Source organism: Notolepis coatsorum, assembly GCF_963971535.1.
Source record: "Notolepis coatsorum genome assembly, chromosome: 5".
Taxonomy (NCBI): Eukaryota; Metazoa; Chordata; class Actinopteri; order Aulopiformes; family Paralepididae; genus Notolepis; species Notolepis coatsorum.
Genome location: NC_140169.1, coordinates 129,222,529 through 129,243,479, shown reverse-complemented (window position 1 = coordinate 129,243,479; position 20,951 = coordinate 129,222,529). Strand labels below are relative to the sequence as shown.

The following is a 20,951-nucleotide window of genomic DNA, read 5'->3' as shown; positions in this document are numbered from 1 at the left end:
GGCTGAATGCCGTCACACGCAAGGACTCGTCCCTGCTGCCCTGTATTGATGATGTGCTTGAGGCCTGTCCCAAGTCTGACTGCTCCATTGGCCATGGGCTATGGCAGTTTAGGGTCATGCCCCAGTCACTTTCGAACAGCTGATGTTTTTACTCACCGTACTTGTATGGTCACCGGTTCCTGCTCCGGAATGGACCATGCATCCTTGACCTGGCTCCTCAGTTTCCGAGGGCCAGCTGGCCATGTGGCTAGACACTCCAGGCCGGGCTACGACTTTGAGGTCTGTCACCAGGCCGGGTGTCGCTACTGCCGCTGCCTTGAAGAGCAGGAGATGGTGGCACCACTGGTGCTGGCTCTTCAGGTCCATGACTTTTGCCACTTACTCGGTTGTAAGTGACACCCCTGAAGACACTGAGGACTGACATTGAGACAGTAGGTCGACGCCCCAAGTGGTCAGCAGTGTCAGTGCTGGACAAGGAGAGCAAGGCTTACTACTCCCTTGCTCTTGATGGCCTGCTGTACCACAGATGACAGGCACCTGCACTAGTTGACAGATGACAGGCACCTGCCCCTCCATACCTGTCCGACCTCCTCCACATCAACATTCCCACTCAGTCCCTCAGGTCTGCCTCCTCCATCAACCTGACCGTCCCCCCAGCCCGTCTGTCCACCATGGGGTCAAGAGCCTTCAGCTGCTCTGCCCCCCGCCTCTGGAACTCCCTCCCCCCCCGACATCAGGAACATTGACTCCATCATCCCATTTAAAACCCACCTCAAAACCCACCTGTTTAGGCAGGCGTATGTCTGATTTCTATTTTTAAAATTGATTGTATTTTATTGTATTATTTATTGTATTAATTGATTAATTGATTAATTAATTGCGAGAGCGCCTTAGAGAGGAAACGGGCCTATGAGGACTTGTCCCGGGGACTCAGGTGTGGGTGTACGTCCCAGTGAGGAAGAAGGGGGTCTCTCCTAAACTCAGCAGCTGATGGACTGGGCTATGCAAGGTACTGGCCAAGTTGATGGACGTGGTTTACCGGGTGCAGCGGGTAGGGGGCCGTAGCCTAGGGTAGTCCTCCACCAGCTGGCACCCTCGCCGTCATGGAATAAACATCGTTGGACACAGAGAAGCCCCCAACACAGAACAACCTCAACACAGAACAACTTCAACACAGAACAACCTCAACACAGAGCAACCTCAACACAGAACAACCTCAACACAGAACAACCTCAACACAGAGCAACCTCAACACAGAACAACCTCAACACAGAACAACCTCAACACAGAACAACCTCAACACTGAGCAACCTCAACACTGAGCAACCTCAACACAGAGCAACCTCAACACACAACAACCTCAACCCAGAACAACCTCAACACAGAGCAACCTCAACACACAACAACCTCAACCCAGAACAACCTCAACACAGAACAACCTCAACACAGACAGAACAACCTCAACACAGAACAACCTCAACACTGAGCAACCTCAACACAGAGCAACCTCAACACACAACAACCTCAACCCAGAACAACCTCAACACAGACAGAACAACCTCAACACAGACAGAACAACCTCAACACAGAGCAACCTCAACACTGAGCAACCTCAACACAGAACAACCTCAACACAGACAGAACAACCTCAACACAGAACAACCTCAACACAGAACAACCTCAACACAGAGCAACCTCAACACAGAACAACCTCAACACAGAACAACCTCAACACAGAACAACCTCAACACTGAGCAACCTCAACACTGAGCAACCTCAACACAGAGCAACCTCAACACACAACAACCTCAACCCAGAACAACCTCAACACAGAGCAACCTCAACACACAACAACCTCAACCCAGAACAACCTCAACACAGAACAACCTCAACACAGACAGAACAACCTCAACACAGAACAACCTCAACACTGAGCAACCTCAACACAGAGCAACCTCAACACACAACAACCTCAACCCAGAACAACCTCAACACAGACAGAACAACCTCAACACAGACAGAACAACCTCAACACAGAGCAACCTCAACACTGAGCAACCTCAACACAGAACAACCTCAACACACAACAACCTCAACACAGAGCAACCTCAACACTGAGCAACCTCAACACAGAACAACCTCAACACACAACAACCTCAACACAGAACAACCTCAACACAGAACAACCTCAACACAGAGCAACCTCAACACAGAGCAACATCAACACTGAGCAACCTCAACACAGAACAACCTCAACACACAACAACCTCAACACAGAACAACCTCAACACAGAACAACCTCAACACAGAACAACCTCAACACAGACAGAACAACCTCAACACAGAACAACCTCAACACAGACAGAACAACCTCAACACAGAACAACCTCAACACAGAACAACCTCAACACAGAACAACCTCAACACAGAACAACCTCAACACAGACAGAACAACCTCAACACAGAACAACTTCAACACAGAACAACCTCAACACAGAACAACCTCAACACAGAACAACCTCAACACAGAACAACCTCAACACAGACAGAACAACCTCAACACAGAACAACCTCAACACAGAACAACCTCAACACAGAACAACCTCAACACAGAACAACCTCAACACTGAGCAACCTCAACACAGAACAACCTCAACACAGACAGAACAACTTCAACACAGAACAACCTCAACACAGAACAACCTCAACACAGAACAACCTCAACACAGAACAACCTCAACACACAACAACCTCAACCCAGAACAACCTCAACACAGACAGAACAACCTCAACACAGACAGAACAACCTCAACACAGACAGAACAACCTCAACACAGAGTAACCTCAACACTGAGCAACCTCAACACAGAACAACCTCAACACACAACAACCTCAACACAGAGCAACCTCAACACTGAGCAACCTCAACACAGAACAACCTCAACACAGAACAACCTCAACACACAACAACCTCAACACAGAACAACCTCAACACAGAACAACCTCAACACAGAGCAACCTCAACACAGAGCAACCTCAACACTGAGCAACCTCAACACAGACAGAACAACCTCAACACAGAACAACCTCAACACAGAACAACCTCAACACAGAACAACCTCAACACAGACAGAACAACCTCAACACAGAACAACCTCAACACAGAACAACCTCAACACAGAACAACCTCAACACAGACAGAACAACCTCAACACAGAACAACCTCAACACAGAACAACCTCAACACAGAACAACCTCAACACAGACAGAACAACCTCAACACAGAACAACCTCAACACAGACAGAACAACCTCAACACAGAACAACCTCAACACAGAACAACCTCAACACAGAACAACCTCAACACAGAACAACCTCAACACAGACAGAACAACCTCAACACAGAACAACCTCAACACAGAACAACCTCAACACAGAACAACCTCAACACAGAACAACCTCAACACAGAACAACCTCAACACAGACAGAACAACCTCAACACAGAACAACCTCAACACAGAGCAACTTCAACACAGAACAACCTCAACACTGAACAACCTCAACACAGAACAACCTCAACACTGAACGACCTCAACACAGAACAACCTCAACACTGAACGACCACCATGCCTCCTGGGCCTGTGAGGCAGAAGAGGTGCCTGCATCAGCACCTCCGGGACTTGGGGTTAGCTGAACCCCTCAGGTGGGGCCGTGGGGGATGTGTAGTGTCCCGGGGTTAGCTGAACCCCTCAGGTGGGGCCGTGGGGGATGTGTAGTGTCCCGGGGTTAGCTGAACCCCTCAGGTGGGGCCGTGGGGGATGTGTAGTGTCCCGGGGTTAGCTGAACCCCTCAGGTGGGGCCGTGGGGGATGTGTAGTGTCCCGGGGTTTGACAAGTCGTGCTAGAGGAGGGGTTTTCCCAGGATGCTTTGGGGCGCACACATTGTTGTTAATAGTTTAGGTTAGGGAAAGAAAGGCCATAAAAGACAACAACATGGTTCGTTTTCATGAATACACAATATTTTCTGTCGGCTGTTCAGTTGCAGGACTTACTCCAGGACCAGGACGTTGCTAAATTTATTTAATAGAGGCTACCCCAACCATTGGTGAGAGTAGAACACGTGTTTAGTACTCCTCTCTGTGTCAGGATCCTAGGCCCGGTCATGGTTGGACGGGTCAGGATGGTAACTTTGAGCAGTGCTCTCCACCTGACAGTGGGCAGTACCCTCCACCTAACTTTGGGCAATGCCCTACATCTGACATTGGCCCTCGGCCTGATATTGGCGCCCTACCACCCTCTAGTGGTCACAAACAATTGGTGCACGCTACAATGACAAATATCTTGACCACTGTATTAACAATAATTAATTGTGTAATCAATGTGGTGTCCTGGTGTGTGCTGTCATTGTCTTTCCCTTCCCTGGTGTGATGTCATGCACTGTTTTGGGTTGTTAGGAGTTGCTTTTGTGTTTAGTTGTGTTTAGTTGTTCTTTGCTTATTGTCTAGGTGTTGTTTGTGATTCTGTGTTGGCCAGGTGTTCTTAATTGTTAATTAGTCTGGGTATTTAGGTGTCTGTCTGTCTCCCCTTCGTTGTGGCGACATTCCTCCAGTTACCCCCTGTTCCTCCACGTCGTGTCGCACCGTTCTCCCTCTAGTAAGTCTTAGTGTTTGTTGTTTTGTATTGTGAAGTTTGTTATTTAGTTTCTGTATTTTCCCTGTATTGCACTGGATTCTACAGTAAACACCTTTCTCCAAGCTTCACTCCTCGCCTCTGCCTCCTCCATTCTTTCCCTTTCTGTATTATTGCATTCTACCTAACCCCATCGTGACACTCTGTGTGTGTTAATTCTGCCAAATTTGTGGGTGTTTGTTTCTTGCTTGAAGAAGCTCACCTATGCCTCTTCCTGTTGAATCAGAAACCATGGGTTGTAATATTAATACTGAAAGGGCAATCTGGAGAGAGGGGAGTGCAGAACTCTAATGGAAACCGCAGATGTGTAAGCAATGTTGGCTAAGCCTAAGAGCATCACAAACAAAGGACATAGATAATGAAGCTTGTCTGCTTACTTGTTTTACCGTGTCTGAGTTCATTTCAGTGTAGATAGGGAGTGCACACTCGCTTGAATCTATTTCAGCCTGTATGCAATGAAATACTATGAATTGAACTGAATAGCATGGAGTAGTTTAGATGATTCCTAGCCTGCTTTAGAGGCAATAGGTTTGTAGCTTTAAATTTAACATGTAAACACAAGTCATTAAATGTAAAGGTTGTTAGAGGTAGACTACTACTATACTTAAAATGTAATTTCTTAGTAAACACTGTCTTCTGTTTGCATATCTGCTGCAACCAACTTTTGACTAATTGTATCCATTATTCGAGCAATTAGCGCTGGAGACTAATAATAATATATATATATATCACTTCACTTCACTTATCCCCATTACGCCGGCTGGTGGATATATATTAATAACTAATAATTTGTTCATGGGGGACCCTGATGTAAACAAGACGAAAGTCTTTCTCTGGTCTGCATCCCCTTAACAATTGTGTGTATTGAGCTGTACTGTATTGTACCCATTCTGCAATCTGTTAATAAAGTTTTCAATCAATCAATCAATTCACTAGGAGCAGTGATGCGATTGGCCACTAGGTGTCACCGTTTCCCTTATGGGAGGTAGGGATCCTAATAACCAGAGCTTCGCCAACTCTTTCATGTCAAGGAGAACATTAGGCCACTATGATTGATTGATTGGAAATTTTATTAACAGATTGCAGAATGGGTACAATACAGTACAGCTCAATACACACAATTGTTAAGGGGATGCAGACCAGAGAAAGACTTTCGTCTGGTTTACATCAGGGTCCCCCATTTTCAATTAATCATAACGACATACATGACATACAGATAGACAGTACTGCTACATCTATACATTTATGACATACCAGATTTACAAATACAGTACTGTTTGTGATACAAAAATAGTCTAAAAAAGAGAGTATACATTTGACGAAGAAACTGTACATTGGAGGAGGTGGGGTGGGGGGGGGGGGTTGGGTAGGTGGGGTGGGGAGGGGGGGCTGTACATTGGAGGTGGTTGGGTGGGTGGGGTGGGGGGGGGATTGGTAGGCGGGATGCGGGTAACTGTACATTGGATTATCGACGAAACCTTACTTGGTCCCAAGAAGAGGGTCTCGTGTATTATTGGGTTACGACATTTACTGTACATTGGAGGGGGTTGGGTTTGGACATTTACAGGGGCCAGTTTCGAATTGCAGTCTCCCGTAGGTGCCCCTTGAGAGTGGTTTTAAAAGTGGGTAGTGATTCACATTCCTTTACAGCTGTGGGTAGGGCGTTCCACATTGATGTGGCATAATTGCGAAACGTGTTTAGTCCCTTGTTTGAGCCGAATCTGGGTTTAACATGATTTGTGAAGCTCCCTCTGGTGTTGTGAACGTGGTATTCACTGACCTTTGGGAAGTATTTTGACATGTACATAGGTACCTTAGTCGTGTAGTGTATCTTGTAGATCAGGCCCATTGCAAGTTGCTGTACTCTGTCGTCTACTCTAAGCCATCCTAGGTTGTCAAAGTGGGCAGGGGTGATGTGGGTTCTAGGAGTAAGGTCAAGCAGTAGTCTGACCAGTTTGTTTTGTGATGTTTGTAATTTTGTTTTTAGCGCCTTTAAGGTGCTTTGGTACCATGAGCTGCAAGCATAGTCGTAGTACCCTTGAATGAGTGCTTCTGCCAGAGTCTTCAGGGTATTCTTTAGAAAATATTTGGGGCCTACCACCTCAATTTGAGAAATATCAGTTTTTAGATATAATTCACCACATAATTGAGCAACTGTCTATACTGTAAGTGAAGAGATTGACACCTATAATATAAAGTCATTCTTATAGCCAGATTATTTCATTGTACTAACTTTTAGTGACTTCAAGGAAAATCCACCCTAAAACTCAATCTACATTGTACTATTCCAATAATCTGGGGCAGTAATTCAATACTTATAAAGACGGTCACCCAAGCTGGAAAGAGCATCAAGACTTGGATTTGTGATGTCATTATGTGACACTTTTTGTAGTTGATCAACGGACAATTATTAGTGACCGAATGTGGGGGCTCATAGGATTTGTGTTAGAGCTCTTCCATCCACATGAGGTGTATTTAAATGTGGGGCTTGCAGCTCTGGATCAGTAAATATACAAATATCCCCGTAAAATCACCATGGATACTGTCATGTAATGTTCCACTATTGGAGCGGCTCTAGGATTTATCTCTTGATGACATCTTTACTAGAGTTCTGAAGTTCTGGTATTCAGCTTAAGGGGAAATTCACCAGTCAAAACAGAGCTGTACAGTATTATAGAAATGACATGTGGATACTATTTTAGGGTGGAGTTCCCTATAAATAACCATAACATTGAACGTCTCTTCATATTTCTTTGAGAACCACCGTCATTCCCAGAGGGCCTACAGTACTCAAACCATTCATACTCCAACTCGCTAATTGTTAATTTTCAGACATGTTTAACCCTTTCACTGCAACAATACAGAAGGTTAACCCTTTACTACCACACCACAGACGGTTAACCGTAGTAGTGAAAGGGTTAACCTTCTGTAGTGTGTTAGTGAAAGGGTTAATATAGCTGCTGCTGTCTTATGAAAAGCATGTGACACCAGTACTGGTGACTTCCATGTGAAAGGTGCTCTGTGCGCTGGATGCGTTTCATGTGGGCCCACAAAACGCATTCAAAACCCATAAGGTCCTTTCAAATGTATGGTCATCTAGCTGAAAATTAAGTTGCATTTCTTAATTCCTGAACATTAAGTTTGACAGCAGTGATCTTTCATACATGATTAGCTAACCTGAGATAAACCCATACAGGTATGAAATAAATCCAATCTACTCAAGTTTCTTCAAGTTTCAAGTTTCTTTAATAGTTGTCATACAGAAGTACAGAATACTTTTATACAAAATGCTTCTTACTGTTGCGCTCCAGAGACTGTGCAAGACAAGATAAGTATGAAATAAAATAACATAGTATAGCATGTAAGTTAGAAGTAAAAAAAATGAGGTCACAGTGTTCAGTATAGACATTATGTACAATGTTCGATGCAGAATAGACGTAACTGAGTTACCATATAGTATACAATACTGTGCAGTGTACTAATATACAATACTATATAGTGCAAGGCAGAAATGGGATGAGGTGCAATTTAGGTACAATTTACAGTAGGTGTACGAGTTGTAGTGCAAATCCTTTATCAATAAATATAAAGTGTGTTTGTGTGATCTAAAGTGTGGAGAGTGGGTGCTGCAGTGTGTTGTTTGTTTAAGTGAGTGTGGGTGTGTGTGCTGTGTGTAGTGTGTATTTGATGGTTGTTGCATAGTGTTTATTGTTCGTTTAGCAGCCTGATGGCCTGGGGATAGAAGCTTCTTCTGAGTCTTTCCGTGCTCGCCTTAAGACTCCGGTATCGCTTGCCTGACCGCAGCAGTTCAAAGAGGCAGTTGTTCGGGTGGCTCGAGTCCTTAATAATTCTCTTAGCCTTCCCCTTGCACCGCTTGTTGTAAATGTTCTGGAGGGTGGGAAGCCCCCCTCCAATTGTGCGTTCGGCTGAACGTGTCACTCTTTGTAGTCTGCTACGGTCTTGTGCAGTGCTATTCCCAAACCAGGAGGTGATGTTGCCAGTCAGGATGCTCTCTATTGTACATGAGTAGAAGTTCCTAAGGATCTTCTGACTGACTTGGAACTTCCTTAGGCGCCTGAGGAAGTAGAGGCGTTGTCGTGCCTTCTTCACAACACTGTCAATGTGTGTGGTCCATGTCAAATCCTCGGATATGTGGGCTCCGAGGTACTTGAAACTGTTCACTCTCTCAACCGGTGCCCCGTCGATGCTGAGGGGGCTGTAGTCCTTGACCCCCGACCTCCTGAAGTCCACAATCATCTCTTTTGTTTTGCTGACGTTCAGGGAGAGGCAGTTCTCCTGACACCACTGTGACAGGTTCTCTACCTCTTCCAGGTAGGCCCTTTCGTCGTTGGCAGAGATCAGGCCCACCACTACTGTGTCATCAGCAAATTTGATGATGGTGTTGTTGTTCCGCTGTGCTACGCAGTCATGTGTGTACAGGGAGTAGAGGAGGGGGCTCAGAACACAGCCCTGGGGGGCCCCTATGTTGAGCGTGATGGATGAGGAGGTGCAGTTGCCTGCTCTTACCACCTGGGGTCTGCCCGTCAGGAAGTCCAAGACCCACTGGCAGAGGTCATAGTTCAAGCCCTCCTTGTGAACACAGAAACTGAATGGATATAAATGCAACTAAATTACTTTTAGTGGAAAGATTAATTCTGTAGAATTATATTGCATGTTTATGTATTGTTCACAGCACTAAGTTAATTGGAATATACACAAACTGTCAAGTCTCCAACGGGGACATGTTGCCATTCACCATATTCACACGGTGGCAGTTTTGCCCTTACCTGATCCCACCCTAGGGTGGAAAGGAATCCCAACCCGAGCATGCCATAAGAGAAAAATGGCCACCATGTGAATATAGTCAATCGTCATCTTTCCGAGTCTCGTGCAGTATCAATGCTTATTTCCATTATAACATTATACAAAAAACGTTGATTGTAATTTTGAATGTACCTCTTTCACTACTCTGTTATTATTTAAGTGCCAAAGTTGTACCATGGTGATTTTTACCATAATTGAATACAATGGTACCATAGTAAAACTGAAATTACCATCAAAGTACCATGATACTGCTTTTTGTAAGGGATATGCTATAATATTGATTTTAGTATGAATCTCCTATCCTATTTATTTACATGTTCCCGTTCCATTCAGTGATTATGCTGTAAACCTGCATGAAACTGCCTCTACTTACAATCCCAAAACTATTACCAGACTTCCAATTTCCACATGAAATGGCTGTGCAATAAGATAAATATTTCTGATCCAACCAACTGATATAACTCTAACCCTAACTAACCTTACTGTCATGCACTTGTCCTAATATACTAACCTACACTATAGCACTCAACACTTTTTTTTTTGTATCTCTCTTTCACCGATTTCTTCTGTTTTCTCCCCGTCCCAATTTAGTTGTTATGCCAATTCCCCCCCTCCCCTACCTGGTTGTTGTGCGCATGTTCTCCTACTGGTCGGTACAAGGGAACCCCTGAAGTATCTGCACGCTTCCTCCGACACGAGTTAGTATAGCGATCAGCCCAAGCCAAGGCAATGCTGACTCCGGGAGTCGAGACCGCAGCCTCTTGCATTGGTGACGAGCGCAAACTCCGCTACGCCACCTGACCGCCCCTTAGCACTCAACACTTTGATGAACATTGTTACTCAGCTGATAGAGTTGTACCCTTCCTGCTGTCTTGTTGTACAAAACTTGTAAGTCGCTTTGGATAAAAGCGTCAGCTAAATGACTAAATGTAAATGATTGGGTTGGCTGTAAAAACGTATCAAAGAAAGAGAGACCATCACATTGAATTGCTCTTTTAATTCAATATTTTTCACAACTGAAAATATCACAGATATCATCACAGAGCACTGGTATAATCCAATCAAACATATGTTTGACATGACTAATGTCATCTTCTATCCAGCAAAGACCGTCCACGATATTCACCTATTTAATAAGAGAATGATATTTTTTCCTCCTACAAGGTTTTGCATAATGTTATATTAGTATTAAGGCATATACTGTATGTGTATGGGTCTAGCACAATTGGTTGAAAAATAAGCCACACCTGAAATATTTTGAGACCAGTTAGTCACCTGGAACTGAAAACAGTATATATATATATATACACATTGACACTTACACGCATATCCATACACTCTTTGTAACAGGACCAAAGCAAGAATATTCCTCACTCAAAACTTTAAGCAATATTTCTCTTTGGTAGAACATTGTTTCACTTAATAGAATGCATACCGCCTCACTTCATATGGAGCCAGCCACGCACACTAAAAAGGGTACATGTTTTAACACAGTAGAATATCACGAGTATAAGGTCACTGCTTGAAGTATCTGTTCAACTGCAACTGTGAAAATGATGAACAGCATGCTATATTAGACAGTTGCTACGTCCTCAGCGATTAAATACAAAACAAGAGTTTTCCATATAGACTGAGATCAGATACATTGTTTTAACCATAAGACATATTTACAAGCCATTTTGTCCATAGAACTAAATAACTTAATAATTACATATAGGATAGCCTACGGAAGCAAGGCAAAGGTTTCCTAGACCTGAATTACACTCTTTCTCTTGGCACAAGAAGAAGAGAGCGAAGACACACAAGGCCCCCAGTGTTTTTTTTTTTTTTTTTTGTAATACTTCACAATTTGTTGACACAGTGAGATGCAGCGAGAGCCGTTTTTCCCCAGCTACTCGACAAAGAACGGAACACTGAGCGCATCTGTGAGAATATTGAATTCAAGCCAAAACATTTGGTCATTTCAGTGAGTGATTGAAATGCTGCTTCAGTCTGGCGCTGTTATACAAATGAAGCCAGGCGTTCCACTGGTACCGGACAGGAACCCGCTTAAAAAGTCCCACAGAACATTCCTGCCAGGTGCAATTTATAATACTGAGTGGAGATAGCAGATCACTGAATGACCAGTGTTGGGGGGGGGGGGGGGGGTAACTCCTCACATGACTTTCTTCTGTAATGAAGTAAGGTGAGGCCCAACTGTTTTAACTTATCACATTACAGTTACTGATCTAACAAATACGTCGTTACTTGCAACAATGCTATCGTTCCCTCCGAATTGCTGTGGACTCAGACAAAACGGTTTGATATCACCGTCTTATCAGCGTCACGCGCCTACGGAACAATTCTCCCAGCAGACTTGCTCGTTTCCGTCTCCTCGTCCGGTTCCTGTTTGCCGCCACATTGCTGAAGTTCAAAGGTCGTGGCCGAGAGCAGAAGAGACACTGTGAAAACACCACTGACTGCCGATCGTTGTGCTCTCCTGCCCCTCCCCGGAGAGCAACAGACCTCCGGCTCCTGGCCCTGCTGCGCGAGAAGAACACATCGCAGATGTTTCACGTAGTAAAGTATGCAACGAGTAAATGGAATTAAATGGACTGCATTTATATAGCGCTTTTATCCACAGCGCTTTACAACTTAGGCCTCACATTCACCCATTAACTCACAGACGGTGGAGGCGACCAGACACGGTGCCAACCAGACACTGTGCCAACCTGACACGGTGCCAACCAGACACGGTGCCAACCTGACACGGTGCCAACCTGCTCACCGGGGAGCAGTCAGGGTTTAAGTGTCTTGCTCAAGGTCACGTCCGACACGCTGCCGGGAGGAGCTGGAATCAAACAGGGAACCATCCGATTACCAGACGACCGCTCTACCTCCTGAGCCACCGATTACTTTTCACAGGGAGTAATAACTAAAGTAACATGTTACCGCTAAGAGAAGTAATTACTTTATATTACTTTTTTTCATAATATTTTTTTGGGTAACGACCCCAACACCGTCATCGAGGCAGCGGCGACCCGGTCCGCGAGAAGAGGCGACCCGGTCAGTGGCTCAGCAGCCTGAGACGGGCCAGCCAGCCGCCCAGCAGCGACGAGTGTCCCGACGAGGGGGTCTTGGAAGGGGCAGCAGCGGGGGCGACGGGGGCAGCGGGGGGGGCGACGGGAGCTTTTTTGGCCGGCGCCTCTTGGTAAGGGATGGTGGCGCTGTTGTGCAGGTCGGCGTTGATGAAGCACTGGCTGCCCCTGATGTGGTCGACGCCGCGGACCAGCGGGTGGGGGCCCCTGTCCACCGGCCGGTAGGGCAGAGGGAAACACGGGGCCTCCTCGCAGATCGTGGAGATCCGCTCGTTGCTCAGGTATCTGTGCAGAACCTCCTCTCCTAGACGGGAGAACAAGCGGCGTTAGGGAAGCACCGGTACAGGTATCAGATACCAAAACGTGGCGTCTGTATTGAACTAACTCAATCTTTTATTTTTTTTTTATTGCAAAACAAAATTATTAAAAGTTAGTACTCAACACACAATGCATAATGAAACTAACAATTAAGATGGCTAAAATGACATGCAAGCACAGAAACAGAAAGCAAAAAAAATATATAATAATATTTTACCGTATACAGTGTATATCCAACGAAATTACCAATTATACCAATGTCTTATACAGGATATACCCCTAATACCTATTATCTAAAACCCTACACACATATGCTCCAGCTCGAACCCCCCCCCTCCCGGACCCCTCCTTGGATAGTACCTCCATTATCCCTCGCTCCTAACCAGACACTAGAAACTAACTCAATCTTATACCAAGAACCATGTGTGATATTTAGGATCTCTCTAATGGAGAAAAGGGGATGGTTTCTTTTTTTTACTCAAGCTACTTGTACTTTATGTGAGTATTTTCATTTTAAGGAACTACTTTTACTCCACTATATTTCAAAGGAAATTATTGTACTTTTTACTCCACTACATTTATCTGAACCCATCAGTTACTAGTTACTTTGAAGAAAAAGATTTTGCATAGAAAACATGACAAACATTTATAAAGATGTATGTACTTTCAAATTTGAAGACATCAGAGCAGCATAACTGGACCACATACCACTTTAACATAACCTTTAAATCAGAGCAGCATAACTGGACCACATACCACTTTAACATAACCTTTAATCAGAGCAGCATAACTGGACCACATACCACTTTAACATAACCTTTAATCAGAGCAGCATAACTGGACCACATACCACTTTAACATAACCTTTAAATCAGAGCAGCATAACTGGACCACATACCACATTAACATAACCTTTAATCAGAGAAGCATAACTGGACCACATACCACTTTAACATAACCTTTAATCAGAGCAGCATAACTGGACCACATACCACTTTAACATAACCTTTAAATCAGAGCAGCATAACTGGACCACATAACACTTTAACATAACCTTTAACAATAAAAAAAAAAAAAAAAAACTAAAAAAAAAAAATAACCCTAACTAACCGTACTGTCATGCACTTGTCCTAATAAACTAACCTACACTGTAGCACTCAACACTTTGATGAACATTGTTGCTCAGCTGATAGAGTTGTGCCCTTCCTGATGGCTTGTCGTACAGAACTTGTAAGTCGCTTTGGATAAAAGCGTCAGCTAAATGACTAAATGTAAATGTAAATCAGAGCAGCATAACTGGACCACATACCACTTTTACATAACCTTTAATCAGAGCAGCATAACTGGACCACATACCACTTTAACATAACCTTTAAATCAGAGCAGCATAACTGGACCACATACCACATTAACATAACCTTTAATCAGAGAAGCATAACTGGACCACATACCACTTTAACATAACCTTTAATCAGAGCAGCATAACTGGACCACATACCACTTTAACATAACCTTTAATCAGAGCAGCATAACTGGACCACATACCACTTTAACATAACCTTTAACCAGAGCAGCATAACTGGACCACATACCACTTTAACATAACCTTTAATCAGAGCAGCATAACTGGACCACATACCACTTTAACATAACCTTTAAATCAGAGCAGCATAACTGGACCACATACCACTTTAACATAACCTTTAATCAGAGCAGCATAACTGGACCACATACCACTTTAACATAACCTTTAATCAGAGCAGCATAACTGGACCACATACCACTAACATAACCTTTAATCAGAGCAGCATAACTGGACCACATACCACTTTTACACCACCTTTAAATCAGAGCAGCATAACTGGACCACATACCACTTTAACATAACCTTTAATCAGAGCAGCATAACTGGACCACATACCACTTTAACATAACCTTTAATCAGAGCAGCATAACTGGACCACATACCACTTTAACATAACCTTTAATCAGAGCAGCATAACTGGACCACATACCACTTTAACATAACCTTTAATCAGAGCAGCATAACTGGACCACATACCACATTAACATAACCTTTAATCAGAGCAGCAGAAGTGGACCACATACCACTTTAACATAACCTTTAATCAGAGCAGCATAACTGGACCACATACCACTTTAACATAACCTTTAATCAGAGCAGCATAACTGGACCACATACCACTTTAACAACCTTTAATCAGAGCAGCATAACTGGACCACATACCACATTAACATAACCTTTAATCAGAGCAGCAGAAGTGGACCACATACCACTTTAACATAACCTGTAGTGCTTGAATGCACCCAAGCATTGGAATACACAAACGTCATGTAGAACGCATACTTTTACTTTAGATACTTAAGTACATTCAATAGCAAATACTTCTCTACTTTTACTTAAGTAGAATGTGAATGGAGGCCTTTTTATTTTACCAGAGTATGCATTTATCTGGGTATTTCTACTTTTACTTAAGTAAAGGAACGGTGTACTTCTTCCACCACTGTATTTTTGTCCAATGATCTCACGATAAAAGTAAAAGTAATGGATCAGATCGATACTCAATATCAGGCAACACTTTAAGAACTACAAAGTCAGTATTGACGGGCCTACACACACACATACACACACATACACACACACCCACTGCCATACGACTCCAGACACCGTCATTGCTCAAGGTTGAGTTTCAAGCTAGGGAATCTCAACAGAAAATCAACATTAGGTTATTTTCCGGGGCTTACCCAGAAGTTAATCAATAACAACGTATAAATTCCAAGCACGCATTCCAGAGCCGGGCGCCGTTTGTTCTCCCTGGTTGTTAATGAGGCTGTGAAAAAGCCATTCTGATAACAGTCGATTAGAAACGCCACAGCACTTTAGTTGTTCCTGGCTGTGGTTCAACCAGGCAGGTGGAGCGCGCCGCTTACCTTTCCTCCCCCGAGGCCTGGAAGACGCATCAGACGTGCCCAGGCGCGTGTCCACAGGCATGGAGATGGGTCGAGGTTTACCTGCAAAGCGTTCCACATTCGTCATATTAGTGCTCTCCAGAAGTCCACAGGGTAATGATACACTGACTTGGAGAGTTCAATTTGTGGATGTGGATATGTGTGCGTGTGTGTGTGTGTGTGTGTGTATGTGTCTAAATGGCTGCATTTATATATCGCTTTTATCTAAAGCACAATTTGTTCCTCATATTTTACACATTCACACACCGATGGCAGAGGCAACCATGTAAGGTGCCAACCTGCACATTGGGAGCAATTAGGGGTTAAGTGTCTTGCTCAAGGACACTTTTCGACACACTGCCCGGGAGGAGCGGGAATCGAACCGGGAACCTCCGGATTACCAAATGACTGCTCTACCTCCTGAGTCACTGTCGCCCCCACAAACTAATGTGTTCAAATGTGTGTGTGTGTGTCTAATGTGTTCAAATGTGTGTGTGCGTCGAATGGGTTTAAACGTGTGTGTTTGTGTGTCGAATGTGTTAAAATGTGTGTGTAATGTGTTCAAATGTGTGTGTGTGACGTGTATGTGTTCAAATGTGTGTGTGTGTGTGTGTCTAATGTGCTCAAATGTGTGTGTGTGTGTGTGTGTAGGTGTGTGTGTGTGTGTGTGTGACACTGGTGGCAGCAGGTCGCAGCTGAATGCTGGAGCGCACCATTCTTAACACCCGAGCAAACACCCGTCGTAATTGCCGCCGTTAACGTAGTAATGTGCAACCTGTACTTGTGGAGATTGTCCTGGACTATGTGTCTGGTCTCGGCGATCAAAGTTGTCTACAAGCGAGCGCTCCAAAGTGGGAGAATCTATCAACAACAATGGATTCCCCGTGACCCGATGCCAATCAACCTGTCGGGCCTGGAGCTGCCGCCCCACACGGACTTCTCTGACGCGGCCCAGCCCTTGGATGAGCAGCGGTGGTCTGTGTGTCGAATGTGTTCAAATGTGTGTGTGTAATGTGTTCAAATGTGTGTGTGTAATGTGTTCAAATGTGTGTGTGTGTAATGTGTTCAAATGTGTGTGTGTGTGTGTGTCTAATGTGCTCAAATGTGTGTGTGTGTGTGTGTGTGTAATGTGTTCAAATGTGTGTGTGTGTCTAATGTGTTCAAATGTGTATGTATGTATGTATGTGTGTGTGTGTGTGTGTGTGTATGTAATGTGTTCAAATGTGTGTGTGTGTCTAATGTGTTCAAATGTGTATGGATGTATGTATGTATGTATGTATGTATGTATGTATGTATGTATGTATGTATGTATGTATGTATGTATGTATGTATGTATGTATGTATGTGTGTGTGTGTGTATGTAATGTGTTCAAATGTGTGTGTGTGTCTAATGTGTTCAGATGTGTGTGTATGTATGTATGTATGTATGTATGTATGTATGTATGTATGTATGTATGTATGTATGTGTGTGTGTGTGTATGTAATGTGTTCAAATGTGTGTGGTGTGTGTGTAATGTGTTCAAATGTGTGTGTAATGTGTTCAAATGTGTGTGTGTGTGTGTGTGTGTGTAATGTGTTCAAATGTGTGTGTATGTGTGTGTAATGTGTTAAAATGTGTGTGTGTAATGTGTTAAAATGTGTGTGTTAGACTCCTTTACTCACCCCTGGTAGAGGAGCGTTGTCTCATATGGACCGGTACTGGCGGGATGCCGAGCTCAGTAGGACTGACGACCACCTTGTTCTCATAGTCAGCGATGGTGAAGCGTTTTCTGCTCTTAACATCCAGACGTGAGTTTGGAGACTTTGGTCTCATTTTGACACATGCGCTCCCGTTTGCCTTCCCTTCCCTTGAGGGAAAAATAAACATTAGTCACTAGTCATCAATGTTTTGCGAAAGGACAAACTACGCCATCTACCTATCGACGGGTAGGTGCAAATATGATGTAATTCAGATCCATACGGCGGATCTGCAACAGGACAATCTAACACGTCAATGTTTAAAACAGATCATGTCGTTATGTGTATATTTGATTTACAAAATAAATGTTGTACATAGTTTGGTTACCATGGTGAATAGGGCGCCGCTGGGGGCGGAGGGATGTACAAATCCAAGATGGCGGGCTTTCCTTTCTTGACTGGAGCATCAAAAGCATTTTTAGAGGACTGGCCTTTAGGTAAACCTGGTGCTGAAACCTGATAATGACACACAAAACCAGTAGTTAGTGACCCAGCAGATTATTAGTGAGCCATCAGATTATTAATGAGCCATCAGATTATTAGTGAGCCATCAGATTATTAGTGAGCCATCAGATATTAGTGAGCCAGCAGATTATTAGTGAGCCAGCAGATTATTAGTGAGCCAGCAGATTATTAGTGAACCAGCAGATTATTAGTGAGCCATCAGATTATTAGTGAGCCATCAGATATTAGTGAGCCAGTAGATTATTAGTGAGCCAGCAGATTATTAGTGAGCCAGTAGATTATTAGTGAGCCAGCAGATTATTAGTGAGCCAGCAGATTATTAGTGAGCCAGTAGATTATTAGTGAGCCAGCAGATTATTAGTGAGCCAGCAGATTATTAGTGAGCCAGCAGATTATTAGTGAGCCAGTAGATCTAGCTATTAAAGAGGCATTTTGCAGAACCGTGGTTTAAACCTGAATCCTATAGTTCTGTTGTGAGGATGTGATATTCGTGGACATAAGACGTGCCAGCGCGTTCCGTGTCTCCGTAGCCCACCCCGCGTTGACAGGGGACATCACCCAGAGGGGAGGAGACCTATTTTGTACAGTAGTAGGTGTAATTTGAGGACAGGTGAAGAAATAGTGTCTTCAGTTCAGGTCTGCTGTCTCAGAGGTCTCAGGGGGCGATGTGGCAACGTTCTTGAGACACAGAACACATCACTAAATTTCATGTCCAATTATAGAACCGTAGGATTAAGGTTGAAAATCTGCAAAGGGGCCCTTTAAGCTCGCCATTTACTGAAACAATGACAAAGTTATCGCCACCAAGCAGAAATCAATGCCAGACGATTATGGACCCTGGGGTATTCAAATCCAGAAATGAGATGTCAGCCAATGAGGCGACGCTATTATGACGACAGACATGGAAAGCAACAGACGGCTGAACCCACAGAGCTCTTTTTTGTCCGCCTGTTTCCTGACCACAGGCGGGGGACTTTGAACTCTTTCTCAGGGAATTATTACCTCAAGCACAGGAATAAACTCAGTCTGGATTGTTGTTTAGGAGGGAAATTTATGTTCATTTGAAACCTATTAAAAGTTGACCTTTGGGCTTAAGCGGAGAGAGTGAGAGGCGAGCGGCAAGGTGTAAACCTTCCGGCACGGACAAGGTGTGTCGACTCCCTGGGACTCAAACGTCCAATTACATTTAGGGCCTCCCAATAGGGACTCCAAATCGGCCAATCTTCCCGAAACATACATCCTGGACGTCTTTTTCTAAAAACAAAAACTCTTCACCCAGTCTGTAACTTCAGGAGCTTCTATTGTCTATTAATATGAGTCACCTTCCAAAGATGGTTGACATCAGTGCAGGCTCATGCTCAGAGCTTACATTATTCCCTTCTCTCAGGAAGTGGGAAGAAAGGGTCCATTGTTCACACAAAAACCCACACCCCACCTCCACCACCACAACCACAACAACACACAGCGGCTGAAGGAGCTTGTCCCTTCTAGGTTTTTCTCCCCCAGAAAAAAACAGCTCCAGGATGACAAACATGTGTATGACAGTGGAATTCTACACAGAGCTCTAGTGTAAAAAAGAAAAAAGAAATGGAAGGGATAGTATGAAGAGGTTTCCATCTAAAGTAGCCCCTTTCGTGACTGTGATGCACGCCAATAATTTCTTTCTTCCTTTCTTCCGCATTGTGACATGCCGGAGCGCTGTGATTGCTGGGCACACCAGGCATGTCACAATGCAGAAGAAGAGAAGAAGCCAATCACAGCACTCCGGCATGTCACAATGCGGAAGAAGAGACAAATCCATTTTCATGCAACGCTGCTCTCAGTGATCTTTACACGTTTATAAAAATTATTTAAAATGTTTATTAGCAACGCCGAGCTTTCAAACCATCCCGCTTTTTTGTGTGAAACCCTCGTGCAACTGTGAGTACCGTTGAAATTTCTCTGTGATACTTGTATAATGAACCGTTCGTCCAAAACCAGTGCTTCATGGTGAACATTCCCTGGGTTAGTAATGACGAGCAAGTGACTGTGTATTCAAAGCATATTGGCGTGCATCACAGTCACAAAAGGGGCTACATCTAAAGCTGTCTTAACACTTTGAGTGCCAGCGACGAGAAATCTCGTTAGTTCATGCCATGCGTTGAGTGCCAACCGACGAGAAATCTCGTTTTTAAATCGTTATTTTTTTTTATTATCGATTTCCATTCATTTTTCATCAATCTAGCCTCACGTTACCAGTGGGGATCTGTCTGAGCTCGAACAGGGAAAATACCGCCCCCTATCGTCTCTCCGGATGGTACTGCACCCCATTGGATTGGACTGAATGAAACGCATGGGGAAAAAGGGTCCGGATTCCACATTTTACTTGTCAGGCATGTAATCCGAGCCTATTGCAGTCATCACCCACCATCAAAACAGCGTGGAATATGTCTTTCGACCACCCAGTGTTGGATCAATAAACGCAAATCGATATTTGGAATGGCGATCAGGAATTGGAATAATCTTTTTGGAGAACATCTGATCTGAGGTAAGGAATCTATTTTAGCAGTCTTGGGATAATCAGAGCTGTTTTCACCTATATATCAACGTGTCCCATATGTGTGTGTGTGGCTGTGAGTGTGTGCGTGCTGATCAGGAAATAAGATAATCGATTTTTCAGCCTGCTTCTATAGCGTGCATAAGTACACATATACTATCGATAATCTAGCGTTTATTTGAAAACGATTCATAAATAGGCCGAAAAATGACCGTGTTTTGTGTATTACAGTAAAGCGCGATTCATGCAGAATCTTTTTTTTTCTGAAAGTTTTAAAAAAATTGCTTTTTTCAAAATGGTATAAAAACGGAAATGAACCTATTAAAAAACAATCC

The 20,951-nt window shown here is 43.8% G+C and overlaps 1 protein-coding gene across 3 annotated transcripts in view; it reads right to left on the bottom strand.

Annotated features, from left to right (window-relative positions):
- Positions 1-10,545: 10,545 nt before the first annotated feature.
- Positions 10,546-20,951, bottom strand: part of cnksr3 (cnksr family member 3) — a 47,751-nt gene continuing 37,345 nt past the window's right edge. The window contains exons 10-15 of one of the 3 annotated variants that reach the window (XR_014619694.1): positions 20,316-20,399; positions 17,944-18,071; positions 17,541-17,725; positions 15,861-15,941; positions 12,257-12,894; positions 10,546-12,224 (exon numbers count right to left, since the gene is read on the bottom strand). Coding sequence is in view for 2 of the 3 variants with exons in the window: in XM_084314754.1 (XP_084170880.1) it covers positions 12,560-12,894; positions 15,861-15,941; positions 17,541-17,725; positions 17,944-18,071; positions 20,316-20,399 (813 nt within the window). In the remaining variant the exon portion in view is untranslated. Of the gene's footprint in view, positions 12,895-15,860; positions 15,942-17,540; positions 17,726-17,943; positions 18,072-20,315; positions 20,400-20,951 lie in introns of all 3 variants that reach the window. The other 2 variants (XM_084314754.1, XM_084314755.1) reach the window with 2 other exon arrangements.